Source organism: Populus alba, chromosome 11 (genome assembly GCF_005239225.2).
Source record: "Populus alba chromosome 11, ASM523922v2, whole genome shotgun sequence".
Classification (NCBI taxonomy): domain Eukaryota; kingdom Viridiplantae; phylum Streptophyta; class Magnoliopsida; order Malpighiales; family Salicaceae; genus Populus; species Populus alba.
This window is the reverse complement of record NC_133294.1, coordinates 22,739,806-22,757,435: the sequence shown is the minus strand read 5'-3', so window position 1 is coordinate 22,757,435 and position 17,630 is coordinate 22,739,806. Positions and strand designations below refer to the sequence as shown.

At 30.8% G+C, this 17,630-nt stretch overlaps 1 protein-coding gene across 1 annotated transcript; it reads left to right on the top strand.

Moving 5' to 3' along the window:
* The first annotated feature begins 15,199 nt into the window (after positions 1–15,199).
* Positions 15,200–17,054, top strand: LOC118029503 (monolignol oxidoreductase AtBBE-like 13). Its single transcript, XM_035033412.2, has one exon. The coding sequence runs from the start codon at positions 15,217–15,219 to the stop codon at positions 16,819–16,821; it is 1,605 nt and encodes a 534-aa protein (XP_034889303.1). The 5' UTR covers positions 15,200–15,216; the 3' UTR covers positions 16,822–17,054.
* The last annotated feature ends 576 nt before the right edge of the window (positions 17,055–17,630 follow it).

The window sequence follows — 17,630 nt, the reverse complement described above, 5'->3', positions numbered from 1 at the left end:
CAATAACTCTCTTTTACAGGTTAGAGTTCTTGGACATGATCCAAGACCGATTAAGCTTTTTGTTAAAACTCATATGCAAAATGACGACTATTGGAAAAAGGGTACAATAGCTTATGGATAGCCAAACTCAAAAGTTCATGGGAAATTGAATTTTAACAATTTTTTTTATTAAGTTATTATTTTTTTTAATTTTTTTTTCTTTTTTCAGGAAACATATAATACCTGTTTGCATGAGAGATCCTTCGACCTATCTAAAACTCGATTTGAATTTGTGGTTAGAGGCTGGATTGTCTGGTGGACTCAATAGAAATGGAGTTTATGGTATCTCAAACACTATGATTGAGGATATACAGACGGGTCATGGTCGGGTTTGCACTCTTAATCTCTGGTCGTCTAGGCGATTGTGCGAGAATAAGTTAAGGCTCAGACAACCCAGCTTAGTTTTGAGATGGCTCAACTATGGTACATGTCAACTCAACTTAGGTGATTATACGAGCAATTATTGTTAACCTTTAGTGGTCCATGTGGTTTGTGGCACGTGTGTGGCATCACGGAGACTGTCAACTCTTTTAAGTATATGGAATTTGAAAAATGGAGCAGACAAGGAATTCTTGTCTTCTATCCGTGGAAAAGGAGAATGAGACTCGCCACCTAGTATTTTGATCATTAGAAACTCTAACTGGTCTTAGGAATTGAGTATAGAGAAGGTATTAGCACCCAAATACGCCATACCAAAGGCAAGCTGCATTGTTTAATGGTCTGATTAAAAAAAATCTAATGTCTTTTTGTGTTTTATAATTATTGGTCTATTTATGGGTTAAGAAAAATCCTCCTCGGTAAAGAGATCCTTATCTTATCAGGTAAAAACCTAACCATTCTAATTTCTATAAAAAATACATTTTAACATCGGGAAAAAGGTTTTACATATAAATTCATAATTCCAATTACTAAAAAAAACAAAAAATATTTTTTGGATATTTACAAAATTATTGGCTTAGTTCTCATGGCTTTAATAAAATGGTTATTAAAGCCAAAATACATGCTAAACATTTTCTGTAATTGTTTTTGTTGTATGAAAATATAATATGATTTTATTTTTTATTTTTTGAGAGACTTGGTCGTATGCACGAAAAACAATTTTTTCGTTTGTTTTTTATATAATTGTTTTGCAACATTTCAAAGAAAACCATTTATTTTAATATCGGATCTATATCTTTACAATATAAAAATATAAATCAATATTAACCCAAAATGATTAAAAAAAAAAAAAAAACTTGTGAGAAAATCCTAAAGAAGTTTTTCAAAGGATTTGGATAATTTTTTTAAAAAAAACCTTTTTTTAACATATATATATTATATTATATTATATAACATTATTATATCAATATATTGGAATTGGATTGGCCCAATTACATTGGGCTAAGCCCATCTCGACTGGGCCAAAATCGGCCTATAATAAATTAAGCTGAGTTCGGCCTAAGGTATTGGGGTTGGGTCTATTTGGCCCAGCAGATGTTTTTTCCCTTTCAGATTGGGCCGGACCCAGCCCATCCATTTTGGTCTGGATCGGCGTTGTCCGACCCAGTTAATAGTGGAACAACTCTTTACTATTCACTTTACACGGCAGTGAAGATGAGAAAATAAGCAGAATAAGAAGGAGAAGAGGGGGGGGGGCACACCTGCTGATGGCATTAACGGTGCTGGTGGCTCTTGATGGCGGTGATGTTGCAGTGGACGACTGTTCCAAATGACGATTCTTCTTCTTTTTTCTTTTATTTTTGTGTGTTTCTTCTTCCCTTGGTTTTTTTTCTTTTTTTTCTCCACTTTTTTCTGTCTTTCCTTTTCCTTTACTTCTTATTCCTTCCCAATCCCTATGTTTCTCTACTCTCTGTCTCCGTTTCTCTATTTTTTTTTCTTTGGTTTGTTTTGTTCTTTTGCTTCCCTCCTTCTCTTTGTTTGAGTCTCTCTGTCTTTCATCTCTCCTTTTTATTTCCTTTGTTTTTTCTTTCCCTCCCTGCTCTTGGCCTATTGAGTGGGGTATTTATATGATAGGGGAAGTGAGAGCTACCCTACCTCTTTCCAATCATGGAGACAAGGTGGGGTGGCTGGGGTGGCCTTTGTGTAGTCGCCTTAGTCGCAGAGTATGGCTTCCCTACCTAATCTTCATCATTGTGGCAAGTGAGGGGCGTGTGTTGAGTCAGGGTTTAGACAAGTGAGGAGAGGGAGAAAGAGGGAATATAGGTGCTGCAAAGAAGGGGAAGAAAAACCTTCTTCCCTTGCCTTTGCATGTCAGGGAAGAAGAAGATATACAGTGTCATTCAAAACGACATTGTTTTGGTTTTTTTTTTTTTTTCGAACAGTACATGAAAGTGCGTCATTTTGAACAAAACTTGCCATTTCATTTAAAAGAAAATGGCACCAAAATATGTTAATTTCCAAATCAATCCTTAATTTGTTGATTTATTCACTTTAGCTATAACGATATGTATAATATGATTGGAAGATGTGTTTACTTAATTAAACATTTAAAGTCTAAAAGTTTGACTATATTGCTACATTTATTCAATTTTGACTATATGTATAATATGATTGGAATATGAATCATTCAAATTTATATAATCCCATTGTAATATCACAAGTAAATATCTCATTGCACAAAACCAGCTACAAAATAATTTAATTTCCTGTTGATTGTTCATAGCTCCTCTATAAAAGAACTCCTTGAGACATCAATTCTTGAAGGCAAGCCAGAAAGGCAAGAAAGCAGGAAAAATGGTGCCTTCAAGATCTTCCATACTTTCAATAGTTGTGGTCCTACTCCTTTCCCTTTTCCACTGTCTTGTATTCCACAAAACTCTTCTTTCACTAGTCTCTTACAATCTTCTGCTCAAAACCTCAGGTTCACCTTGCCGTCAGTACCCCTTTAAAAGAATCTCACATGCAAGCTGTTGTTATTTGCTCTAAGCAGCTTGAAATTCACCTTGGAGTCCGTAGCGGAGGCCATGGTTATGAGGGACTCTCTTATGTATCTGAAATTGAGACATCTTCCATTGTTGTAGACCTTGCAAAGCTCCGGTCCATCAGCGTTGATATTGAGTCACCTTTCATTGTTGTGGACCTTGTCAAGCTCCGGTCCATCAGCGTTGATATTGAGCACAACAGCGCGTGGGTTCAGGCGGGAGCCACGAATGACGAGCTTTACTACAGAATTTCTGAGAAAAGCAAAAATTTTAAATGTTGGAGGTTCAAATCTGGTGTGTGTATATATATATATATATTGGATGATCCGTTGAATCTTGGACTGTATAATATTATATATTTCTCCATCATTAAAACTCTAAAAAAACTGACTCCTTATAATAAATTGAAGCAGGTTAGTATATTTATTTATTCCACATGATATATTTATTTATTTCATATGACAACAAATTTGCATGCAAATAGTTTAGTTGGTCAGTGTGCATATTTAAATCTAGAGGTCATATTTATGATTATTGTTTTTTTTTTAAAAAAAAAAGACTGTAATAAAAAAAAATGCAATGCCTAGCGCCCATTCACACTTCTCTTAAAACTGTGCATTCATTGAGATAAACAAGAAATACATTAATAAAAAATTATTATAATAGATTTTTTTAAGGACTGTATTTTTAAGTTTAATTACAATATCAACAACTTCTCTACAACCTAAATATTATTTTTTATGTATTTTTTTTTTTTAATTCTCAGCAGGGTCATGCATACAAATAAGTAAATTATAATCATTAAAACTTGAAGTTCACTATATATATATATAAAACCACAACTACTCTCTTTGTGTTTGGGGAGACGATGCCAGGTTGAAGCATCTCAAGGAGCTGTAAGAAAGGTACGTTTTTCTGTTCTTTTTTTTACTGATTTAGAGCTTAAGGATTGGACTGGACTTGTCAGATAGACTATAGTGAGCATCTCAAAATGGGCTAAACCCCATTTAGTAAATCTGCGTCATTTGAACCTTTATTGTTACAATAAAATAAATCATTATTTGGGTCTCTGTGCCTATCCTGAAAACGGGATAAAGCCCATTTGGTAAATCTTTTTTGTTATTAGAGATGATGAAGGGAAAAAAATTCAAGATCCTTTTTTTTATTATTATTTTTCTTTTCAATGATTAGAGTATTTATAATTTAGGTTTTCCCATGATGAGATTAAATCTTTTTGGTGTGCTTTGAAACACACAATCTAATTTGAAACCAATTATTTTGGGATTTTTTAATAAAAACATAAAATAATAATATGAAGAGTAAATTCACTTATCACATGAATATTTAAGGTCTAAAATGTTGATAGATGCTTAGTGAAATTAGTTTTTCCAAAGGATTTAAGCCCATTGCTTGCTAGCTACCTCACAAGGCTCATGGATAATTTCACCGGGTTCTAAATGCAGTTTTGAGGTTAATTTCATTTTGGACCCTCGACTTTATATTTTAAACATTTTAGTCTAATCTTGATTGCACCATTTAAAGCAATTTTTTTTTTTTAATATCCCTTGTTAATCTTGTCCTCACGAATGGATTTAGGGGTGGCATTGGCGCCCCCCAAGTTTAAAGAATTTCTAAAATCCTCCCTCAAAATCAAAATTTGCCCCCTCCACTTTACTAAATCTATATTCGGCCTTCCTTGTCCTCCATACACTATACACCCAAAATTAAATACTTGGCCTTCCTTGTCTTCAGTAGTATTATTTGAGGTATTTAGTTGTTAAGAAATAAAATTATTTTTGATGAGAGAACTATAAACTTGTTTGGTTATTTCTTTATTATTTCTCATCGAGTTGCTATTTGGTTACTTATTCTGGATTCAAACTTTACTTATACAAGAAATAATCTCTTAAGATTTTCTAATGGCATCAAATTGTGATTTAATAAAAAATCTTAAGTAATTTCTTTGTTTTTGTTGTAACAGATCAGTTTTTTTTTATATCCCTGTATTTTACTTTGATTATTGATTTTATAGCCTTTTCAATATACTCTCTATTTTACACATACACACACAAGGTTAGGCCATGTGCAATTGACAAATGAATTAGCTTGGGTGAAATGTAAACCTGCTTAGATGTCATTTCCTAGTTTTCAAGTTAACCCAACTCAGTGGACGCCTTTGATTTTCTAGAACGCTTTTCAACCTAGCCAAATTTGATATTACATGCGGCTTTAGGCAACTTTTCAAATTTGATTGCTTCGACTACTTGCATGCACCTTGTCATTTTAAACTTTTCAAAAGATTGACTGTAAAAACAATTCAACATACAATTGCATGCACCTAATAGTTTTAAGATCTTTTACATGTGAGTATTTTGTTTTTAAGATATGACAGAGAGCCAATAATTCTTTGCGCAACTGTTAATTTTCAATAATGCCGTTTTTACGGGTTAAAGTCAAAGAAGAAACTTAATTTGATTTGATTAACATTGGATTGGGATTGAATTTGGTTAAAACTATAAGAGGTTAAATCGTTATAACGAGATTGGATTTAAAAGGTCTTTTTTTAAATTGATGTGATTATCAAAATTAGCTTGTATGTATATCAATTAATTTAATAAATTTTGTAATTAATGATATCTAAAAATTCATTATTTAATAAAATAAATCATTATTTGGGTCTCTGTGCCTATCCTGAAAACGGAATAAAGCCCATTTGGTAAATCTTTTTTGTTATAACAGATGATGAAGGGAAAAAAAATTCAACATCCTTTTTTTATTATTATTTTTCTTTTCAATGATTAGAGTATTTATAATTTAGGTTTTCACATGATGAGATTAAATCTTTTTGGTGTGCTTTGAAACACACAATCTAATTTGAAACCAATTATTTTGGGATTTTTTTAATAAAAACATAAAATAATAATATAAAGAGTAAATTCACTTATCACATGAATATTTAAGGTTTAAAATGTTGATAGATGCTTAGTGAAATTAGTTTTTCCAAAGGATTTAAGCCCATTGCTTGCTAGCTACCTCACAAGGCTCATGGATAATTTCACCGGGTTCTAAATGCAGTTTTGAGGTTAATTTCATTTTGGACCCTCAACTTTATATTTTAAACATTTTAGTCTAATCTTGATTGCACCATTTAAAGGGATTTTTTTTTTAATATCCCTTGTTAATCTTGTCCTCACGAATGGATTTAGGGGTGGCATTGGCGCCCCAAGTTTAAAGAATTTCTAAAATCCTTCCTCAAAATCAAAATTTGCCCCCTCCACTTTACTAAATCTATATTCGGCCTTCCTTGTCCTCCATACACTATAATCCCAAAATTAAATAATTGATTATTCATTATTGAATGCTTATTTTTTATGTCATTATACAAGTTTTTTCTCCTAGGAGTCAAGTTTTTATATTATAGCATACCTCAAAATTACTTTTCGTAATGTTTACAAAATTCTGGAAATAACTTGGAATTTTATCCCAAATGGTCCTCGAATATTTAATATCTGCAATTAATCACCAAATATCCAAAAAATTAAGATTTATGATTTTTTCTTACCAAAAACATCTCAGAAACCGTGATAAATCTATCTATGACTTTGTAAAACTATGCAAACAAAACTCAGATCTGTTTTTTCAAAACATTAAAAGGTAAAAAAAAAAAAACACATGATATGAACTCCACTTATCAAATCGAATCATTTGACATAAACATCAATCATTTTGGTGGTCTAAATTAGTGTCAACATCATTTTTCTCTATCTAATGACCTCTCTATCTACTCTCTCTTAACTAGAAACTAAAAAATAACAAAAATAATTTATTGTATCAAAATTAAATTGCAAGAAAATCAAAACACCAAAATTGTATAATTTTAGTTATTTTTAAAGTTAAAGGACCAAAGTATATCTTTCCCAAAACTTCTAGAGCATCATCCATGTTTGGTGTCTTTTTAATTTTGGTCCCAATTCTTCCAATTCATCCCTTGCCTAAAAAATCCAAATGAATTGGCCTTGAATCAAGATCAAATTGTATAAAATAAAATCTTAAGAATCAAAATAAATTTTTAAAAAGTATACAGGACCATCTACAATATTTTATGAGGGGACGAAGAATGCTGGCTAGACAATATTTTGATCAAGTTATTGTGATCAAGGGCAGACGCAAGCTAAGGGCTAGGGTGGGCTCTAGCCTAGGTAAGGATTTTATCAATATATTTTGACTAGTTTTATATAAAAAAAAAATCATAATTTTTAATTGAATTATCAAAAAATTCTGAAAATTTGCATAAAGCCTTGTAATATAATACTTTAGCTTTGGTTAAAATTTCAGAATTTTTAAAGAAATTCAGAAATTTGATGAAAAATCACAATTTTACTGGTTTTATGTTATTGGATATAATTTTCAATCTGACTATCAGATTGAGCTGAAATTTTACAAGAAATCTTAAAATATATCGATTAAAATCTGGTTAAAATTTTAGGATGAATGGAGCTTGGTAGTGTTAACAAAAAAAAATGTCAAATAAAAGCAAAACAAACTCATTAAGGGTAAAATGATTATTTGTCATTAAAAAATAAAACAAATCAATTCTTCCTTCCTTTTATATGTTGCTGACTGGGCAGAAGCAGAATAGAAAAAGATTAAAAAAAAAAAGCAAGAGAGAAAAGCAAGGAAAAAAAACATAAAAAAATCCAAGAAAAAAAGAAAAGAAAAATGAGAGCATAACCTTGTAAACTTACAAAGTCTAACTTATAAAACACTAATCTAAAGAAGAATAAAGTGGAGGAAGGAGGAATTGAGAGATGGAAAAATTTTAATTACTTTGTTTTGCAGTTGACATGAGATTGTTATTTTATCCAAGTTGAGGGGTTGTTATAATAACAATTCAGATTCGATTGTAGATGAATTATATTTCATAAAACATCAAAGGATGTAACTTCAATAGTGAGTTTCTTTTTATTTTTTACTTCAATTTTATGTATTTTTAAATTTATTTTTTAATATTTTGGGTAATATATTTGAATTAAAATTTTAATGTTAACTTCAAAAATTCATATTTATAAGTTAATAATTAATCTTTTATATATATATATATATATAATAGTCCAGAGCAGAAAAAATTCCTGGCTTCGCCCTTGATTGTGATGCTGTTTTCCTTGACAGGCTTAATGATTTATGATTTGGCTCTTATAAACTTATAGCCAATATTGATAAATATGATCTCCGTGAGCTTAGAAGTAAAGTCATTATGAAGAGGAATGCAAACATAACTAGAGTTCAGATACCAATCAAATTGAGTATAGTCAGGGGGGCTATGTCTGCCGACACTATTCCTCTAGAACACTCTTTAGATATGGTGATTCTTGGCTCAAAAGAGTATGATATTTTATGGCTTCGTAAGAGCCTAGTTGGTTGGATTTATGGTGGGGTAGATTATTTGGTTTTTTCTGGACATCGTTTTCTTGGGGCTTCACAAGTTGTAATTTTATTTGATGATTTTAATTCAATGGTGTCAGCTTTGGATATATAATAATTTATCTTAGTGGAACAAGTTGTTCTACAAGGTTAGGCCATGGATGGCTAGAATGGTGAAAGATAAATTCTAAAAGTTAGTTTGAAGATTAATCTTCACAAAATTATTTCTGATAAGAGAACTATAAACTTGTTTTATTTTTTTTTCATCATCCCTCGTTGAGTTGTTATTTGGTTGTTTATTCTGGATTCAAATTTTATTTATATAGAAAATGACCTTTTAAGATTTTTTAATGGAATCAAATTGTGGTGTAATAAAAAATATTATGTAATTTTTTTATTTTTGTTGTAACAAATCAGTTTTTTTTTCTAAGTTTTTTTTATGTCCCTGTATTTTACTTTGGTTATTGATTTTATAGTCTTTTCAATATACTCTCTATTATATATATAAAGGTTAGGCCATGGACAAAATCAGATTGTGCAATTGACAAATTAATTAGCTTGGGTGAAATGTAAACCTGCTTAGATATTGTCATTTCCTAGTTTTCAAGTTAAACCCAACTCAGTGGACGCCTTTGATTTTCTAGAACGCTTTTCAACCTGGCCAAATTTGAGATTACATGCGGCTTTAGGCAACTTTTCAAATTTGATTGCTTCGACTACTTGCATGCACCTTGTCATTTTAAATTTTTAAAAGATTGACTGTAAAAACAATTCAACATACAATTGCATGCACCTAATAGTTTTAAGATCTTTTACATGTGAGTATTTCGTTTTTAAGATATGACAGAGAGCCAATAATTCTTTGCGCAACTGCTAATTTTCAATAATGCTGTTTTTACGGGTTAAAGTCAAAGAAGAAACTTAATTTGATTTGATTAACATTGGATTGGGATTGAATTTGGTTAAAACTATAAGAGGTTAAATTGCTATAACGAGATTGGATTTAAAAGGTTTTTTTTTAATTGATGTGATTATTAAAATCAGCTTTTTATATATATCAATTAATTTAAAGAGTTTTGAAGTTAACGATATAAAAAAAATCTTAAAATGAGCTCATGAAGTTGCAGTTTTATTAATTTTTTAATTAATTTTGAATTTTTAGTTTTATTTTTGGATTCCATCCTACTTTCTATAGAATTAAAATATTTTGTAAAGGTTAGTTTCAAGCCTATTAATTAAATTGTAATTTTTTTTTAAAGATAGAATATTAAAAGAGATAATAAAATCATGAATTAGAGTTTGTCTATTAATTCTTTTTTGAAAATTCTGTTTTCTTTATTCTTACATTTCTTTAGCTGCGTCTCCAAAACACGAGAAAAACACGTAAAACTGACCGAATTTAAGATTACTTATTTCTAAATGTTTTAGGCAACTTTTCAATTTGATTGCTTTGACGACGTCCCTTGTCATTTCAAACTTTTCAAACTATTGACGGTAAAAAAAATTATTGTATCATATAAAAAGCTAGAAAACAGGAGAAAAACACGTTTTCTTCATGAAATCATTTGAATTGTTACAATATTTTTTTTATAACACATGTTTTTTTTTTATTTTTATATTTTTATTATAATTTTTTCAAAATTATTTTTGTTTTCAGGATAGAACGTTAAAAGAGATAATAAAATCATATTTTGTCTATGATTTTTCTTTTGAAAATTTAAGATTGTTTATTTCTTAATGTTTGAGGCAACTTTTCAATTTGATTGCTTTGACTACGTGTCTTGTCATTTCAAACTTTTCAAAATATTTTATGAAGTATAAAAAAAATTTAAAGAATACAAGGGAAATTATTGTTAACTTAACATCAATTCACAGTCTTTTGTTTTTGTTTTTTTGAATTTTTACTATAATATATTTTTAATCTATTTATATTGATTTTATCTTTTAAAATTAAAATTATTAAAAATTTAGCTTCGTAATTTATTTCTTTTTATTTTACCTTTATATAAGCTTAGTGTCGTTTACAGGTTTGTCAACGCAACCCAGATTGCCTCAATTTACAAGTTTGATAGGTTTTTTTTTTTAATTAAACTTGATTTTTTTGTAGTCAATTTGTTTTCTCATATAGTTAAAAAATAATAATTTTAGCAAAAAATCAAAAATACTTTTAGTGAAAAATCATCTTATTAAACTTTATAAATTAACAAAAATGAAAAAATGTGAGGAACACATTGCACCACCGTGAATGATAATATAGTAATTCATAGTGATTTTTTTATTTATTTTAATTTTTGTAATGATTTTTTTTTCAATTTTTTTTATCGATTTCTTCTTTTAATATAGGGATTGTTAAGAATTTGACTTCATAATTTGTTTCTTTTTATTTTACCTTTCTTTCGTAAGGCTAACATGGTTTGCATGTTTTCTAGAGTAACCCGGGTTGCCCTAGTTTACGAGTTTGGTGAGGTGTTTTTTTTTTTAATTGAACTTGATTTTTTTTTCATTTATTCTTTTCTCATATAGTTAAAAAAAATAATTTCATAAAAAAGTCATGTTATTAAACTTTAAAAAGTATATAGACCCACTCACAGGTTTAACTAGTTAACTTGTTTCGCGTGTCTGACAATTTTAACTTTTTAAAATTAGTTTTTTTTTCATCCTTAGATACTGGGTTAATTTAGAATTTAGTTTCATAATTGGTTTTGTTTTGCCTTTTATGAGGTTATCATAATATAAAAAAACATCTCGTTATTGAGTTGGTTTTTGATTTTGCAATCATCCATTTTTGTTATCATATAGTTAAATAAAAAATAGTTTTGAAGAAAAAACAAATTATAATCCCAGTAGAGTCCCACTACCAGAAAATCAGCGAAAACCAATGGAATTATTTGTCGGTAATTTTTACTGACGGATATAATTCCATCTCTAATTTTGTCTCGCTTTATACCAAAGACCTTTGCTATCGGAAATAATTACCGACAACATAGATTCCGACAGCAATTCGGTCGGTATATACCGACATAATTATTCTGTCGGTATATACCGACCGAATTGTCAGTGAAATATATAAAATTTTGAAAAAACAGAAACAATTTGATGACGTGGAATTTTTTTAGATGATTTTACCGATGAAATGATCGATGAATTAAAACCAGGATCTCCGTACAGTGACGTGGCCCATTCGCCGTCTTCCGAAAAATTGTGTCTTACACCGAAATAATTAATCCGTCGATAAAACTGTTTAATGGTGTAGTATCCATGACCCAGTTCACAAATTTGACGTTCTAGCCTGGCTTACCTGATTCACAAGTTTGACGTCCTAGCCTGGCTTACCCGATTCACAAGTTTGACGAGTTTACCCACCGATAGAATATGCTTTTTTTTTCATGATCTTTTTAATTTTTAATTTTTTAATTTCATCATTTAATATTAAATTGGTTAGGATATGAACTGTATTATTGATTCTTGTTTGCTTTCTATGGATAATTGTCTCAAATAAGTGTATTTTTATAGGTTGGTACTCAATTTTATAAGCATCTATTTTTATTAAATAATTAAATAAAAAAGGTTCATAAGAAAAAGTTACTAAATCTAATAAAGTCCTTAACCCAGGTTGCGGGGGACTGAGGTCGATCTAATATGTCATTATCTTAATATTTAAAAATAAAATTATCATCTGAATGTTTTTTTTTAAAAGTTAAGTCATGTTCTTATCGATCATCAAGGTTGCATTTAAACCTATACAATTGATTGATTTAAGTCAAGCTAACTCTCACACGGTTTAATTAAAAACTTGAGTTAAGCAAGAGTTGAGTCAGGAGGTTTCAAAATTAACCCTCTTAGTCAGGTCTGTTTAAAAAATTCTCTGTGATTTTAATGTTTCATTTACATTTTTTTCAAAAAAATCAATCTAACCCATAGCGGAGCAAAGACCAATATACTAGTTTCTAGCAATATCATCCTCACCTTATAACGTATTACTGTTATTTGTTGTTATAAAAAGCAGTGAGTATTTTCTTTTAAAATATTACTATAGTCTCCAACTCGCAAATAATTCTTTGTGCATTTGGTATTACTATAGTTAATTTCCAATAATGTTGTTTTGGCTACACATATTTCTATTTTAAAGTTACTTTAAGTAAACTTGACTACCTATTTAGGTTAAAAATAGTTAATGATATCAATGGCAACATTGATATCAACAATTCCATGAAAATTGATTAGTTATTTTCGATGTAAAAACTAATGATGTCAAGAATCATTGAAATCAACATTCTCGAAGATATTTCAAAGTTTTATGGAAATTGATTAACTATTTCGGCTTAGAAATACTTAATGACATCAATGGGTTGCATTGATATCTGCATTTGTGATAAACTTGATTGGTCGATCCTAGTAAGGGAGACTAATGATACTAATAACATTTATTAGTACCGATATTACTGTCTCAAGATTTGGAGAAGAAGAGATTTGATTAGCAATCCTATGGAGGATCATAGTTGATGGTACCATTAAATTGGTATCGATATTTTTGAAGGAATTGTCCTTCAGCATTAAAATATGACATTGGTCGGAAAATTTAGAAATGGAAAGGGAAGTGTTAATAAATCCAGAAGGAATAAATCAAAAAATATTAAAAGGAGATTAGATGGAAAATTGTAAAGAATATGATAGCATGTAGCCTTAAATATTTTTTATTTGATTATTAATGTTATAAGTATTGCTTTTATGATAATTATTTTTCAATCTTATATTTGTTTCAGGTCCATCATATTCATGACAAGAGTAATATTTTCGATCCTTTATCTTTTCTATCATTTAAAACTAAAGAAATGCTAATGTATTTTGTATCTCCAGAAACTATTACAACTTAAATTATAATAATATCTTTTAAATAAAATGTCTAAACATAATTTATATTATCATGTATTAAAGATTTCAATGTATGTCTATTTTTTTTTCTCATTTAAGTAATAATTAATACTCATTGTTATTATTTGGATATTTGAAAAATTATGGTTGTAGCAATGAATGTTGATGAAAATTGAGATTGAGAATGATTGAGTCGTTATTGAATAATTATTAAAAGAAGTGCATAGGTTGTTTGTCGATAACTTAGGACTTTCCAGTATAGAGAAGACCATGCTGATATTTCAATAGAAATTTTGGCGAACATTGTATGACTTTGTTTGTTTTTTTTTTTAAAAAGATTTATCATGTTTTTTTTACCCTTCAAAGCATCTGATGGAAAATTCAAGGATTGGAATATTGATGTAAATTTGGAAACATATTGTAGAATGGTTCGCACACGACAGAGAGCCAGGACTAATCCTTCCCTATACAGAGAAGATGGTATAATTCATTGTATGGTAGTGAACCGTAGGGACATCCATTGACGGATACTGCCTCCCACCTACGTGCAGCGTCACCTGACTTTAAGAAGGGTGAATCAGCAGGGCATCAGGTTGATTCTGCATCCCTTCAGGCAAAGGTATCGTTGCCCGGGGCAGCAGAGGGGCAGAGACAAGATGATAGACCACCACCGATGGCACTGATAGTTGTGCCTAACCTATATTCATATCTTACCTTCATGGAGCAGCTAGTTAGGGCTATGGCAGCATGAACATCCAATACCGCTCCTAGACCGGAGAGGGTGGTCACTTTGTAAGGAAGACACTGAAGTCGCATAGCCCTAACATTGGTTGAGAAAATTAAAAAGGACTATAGATCAGATGCAGATGTCAGAAGAAATACGGGTAAATTGTATGGCCTAGTTGTTGCCTGAGAGTACGCACGTTTAATGGAAGACTATAAGAGAGATGATTGATGGTGATGAAACTTTCAATACAATTGAGATATTAGAAGCTCTGACGTGGTTCAACTTGAAAGTTTAATAAATTAAAGAACCTTAAGCACATTCATTTACACAAATATATTAAAAAAAAAAATCAGAAAATCTTGATTTTAGATAACAGAAGATCTTACTCCGTCAAGTCATGCTCTATAAAAGCAGACAACATAAAAGGAAGATCCACTGTATTTTTTTAATTTATTGATAAAACCAGAAGACGACGTTGTAAAAATCAAAGCAGACAACATAAAAGGAAGATATACACTGTTTTGTATTTGTGGCCAATTCCGATATCGATTCTGAATACAGCCTTCCGTATCCTTCTTTCTGCCGACGTTGGCTCACGTTTAATTAACTAAAACTTTCAATAGACACGTGAATGTTTTGGGCCAATCAATTATTTTTCATGAATGGTTAATTATACATGTCAAATATCAATAATGTAATTAAATAGTTTAAAATTTTAAGAAAGATTTAAAATATAAATTATATTGTTCTATCATATATTTTTATATAGACTTGAAATTTATATAGACACTTTAAATCCTTTAAACTTGAAATTTGTATAAATTAATATTATTTTATGCTTAATTTTTTATCAGATAAATAAAAATGATAAGATTCAAACTCGTAACCGTTTGAGAATTTAATATCATATTAAAGAACTATATTAATCTAATAATTTAGGCTATTATATGAGATTTTAAAATATAATTTATATTATCTTCTAATAATATTTATATATCAAAAAATATTGACATAAAAGATTAAAGATCAAAGATCGCAAATATATCAATTGTTTAGAATCACAATTCAATTCTATTAATGTCATATTTTACTACAAAGACTTGAGAGTAATATTATATTTCTAGGATAATGTAAAGATTAAACCAATTTACGATCAACTCCTCACAGCTCCTCTATAAGAGCACCTTGAGACTTCAATTCTTGAAGACAAGCCAAAGAAGCAAGAAAGCAAGCAAAATGGTGCCTTCAAGTTCTTCCATACTTTCAATCCTTCTGGTCCTACTCCTATCTCCATTTATAGTTTCACATGCACTTCAGGATAGGTTTCTGAAATGTCTCTCAAGAACTTCAGAATCATCCTTCCCTTTTTCCACTGTCTTGTATACTCCAAAAAACTCTTCCTTCAGTAGTGTTTTACAATATTCTGCTCAAAACCTCAGGTTCACCTTGCCTTCAGTACCGAAACCTGAGTTTATCTTCACTCCTTTACAAGAATCTCACATCCAAGCTGTTGTTATTTGCTCTAAGCAGCTTGGAATTCACCTTAGAGTCCGTAGCGGAGGCCATGATTTTGAGGGACTCTCTTATGTTTCAGAAATTGAGTCACCTTTCATTGTTGTGGACCTTGTCAAGCTCCGGTCCATCAGCGTTGATATTGAGCACAGCAGCGCGTGGGTTCAGGCGGGTGCCACCAATGGAGAATTTTACTACAGAATTTCTGAGAAAAGCAACACCCATGGCTTCCCAGCTGGCACTTGCACAAGTTTAGGTATGGGCGGGCACATTTCAGGAGGTGCATATGGTGCCATGTTGCGAAAATATGGCCTTGCAGTCGACAATGTCGTTGATGCACATATAATTGATGTTCATGGAAGACTTCTAGACCGAAAAGCCATGGGAGAAGATCTTTTCTGGGCCATCAGAGGAGGCGCAGGTGGCAGCTTCGGAATCGTCACCGCCTGGAAGGTAAAATTAGTTCCTGTACCATCAGCTGTGACAGTATTCACAGTTACCAGGACGTTAGAACAAGGTGCAACTAAACTCCTCTATAGATGGCAACAAATTGCTGATCAAGTACTAGACGAGGATCTTTTCATCAGAGTTCAAATTGGGACAGCTAATGTCAGTAGGCAAGGTAAAAGAACTATCACCACCTCTTACAATGCCATGTTTCTTGGTGACGCCAACAGGCTTCTCCAGGTAATGAAACACAGCTTCCCTGAATTGGGTTTGACACGACAGGATTGTATCGAAACAAACTGGATCAATTCTACTGTATATATGTCAGGCTTTGCAAATAATACTCCTCCTGAAGTTCTCCTTCAAAGAATTAACATGGACAGGGCCTACTTCAAAGGCAAATCTGACTATGCCAGAAAACCCATACCTGAAAAGGCACTTGAAGGGTTATGGGAGAAGTTATTTGAAGCAGAGAGTCCTCTAGTAGTGTTCACTCCGTACGGTGGAATGATGAACCGAATTTCAGAATCTCAGACTCCTTTCCCTCATAGAAAAGGTACCAAGTTCATGATCCTTTACTGGTCCAGCTGGCAAGATGCAACGGAAAACGTTGCAGAGCATATAAATTGGACTAGGAGGGTTTACAGTTACATGACACCTTATGTCTCAAAGAATCCTAGGGAAGCATATGCTAATTACAGGGATCTTGATCTGGGCATGAACAGAAATTCTAACACAAGTTTTGTCGAAGCGAGTGCTTTTGGTACCAACTACTTCAAGGGTAACTTCTACAGGTTGGTGCATGTGAAGACCAAAGTTGATCCTGATAATTTCTTCAGGCACGAACAAAGCATCCCACCTCTTCCAATCCACATGAGATAGATAAATTGAAGTGGAATTCATCGCCAGGGAAGCTTTGTTGGTTCACTATTTTCACAAGTCCTGGTCGATCTTTTTTTTATATATATACTTTAGCTAAATAAAGAAATGCCATGTTATGCAATCATGCCGTCTGGGTTTTTTTTTTATTATAAATAAAAGCTTTGCATTAAATAGTCCAATTTGTTGAAGAAGAATGTTGAAAAATGTTTAAAATAAAAATGATCAACAAGGAAACACCATTCTTGAGGTTTGGCGAATTTGTCCAATATATATCATAACTAGAAAATTATCAAATACAAATAGAAATACTGTAAAAAAAAAAAAAAAAAACTCAGTAAATTACAATGACTTTTATCGACGAAATATTTCCTCGCTGTTTCTCTAAGTATACATTGATATAAATTTTTCGTCGGTGAATACGAAGAAAATATAGTTAAAAATAAAGAAATGAAAAAAAATAAAGTGTCATTATTACAGATAAAATTATCGAGAAAATATACTCTTTACTAATACTCATCGATGAATTTGTTAATAATTTTTATATTATATCTTGACAGACGACCCCCCCTCTTCTCCTCCCTCATTTCTTCTTCTTCCCTTTTTATTTTGTAGAAAACAACACACAACACCCACATATTTTTCACAAATCAAGTTATCATCATTACAAATCTAGTCACGCCAACACTAAGTATGTCAGCAACCCTATTCTGGTTCAATTTTTTTGAATATTCACCATATCAAGTAATAAAACTACCTTTTTTTTTTTTTGTTGTAACCCATTTTCAAAATATTGAAATTTTTTTTTGATG

What these genes read in the sequence shown, in the direction of transcription:
- LOC118029503 (XM_035033412.2), top strand. Translation starts at nt 15,217, where the DNA reads ATGGTGCCTTCAAGTTCTTCCATACTTTCAATCCTTCTGGTCCTACTC.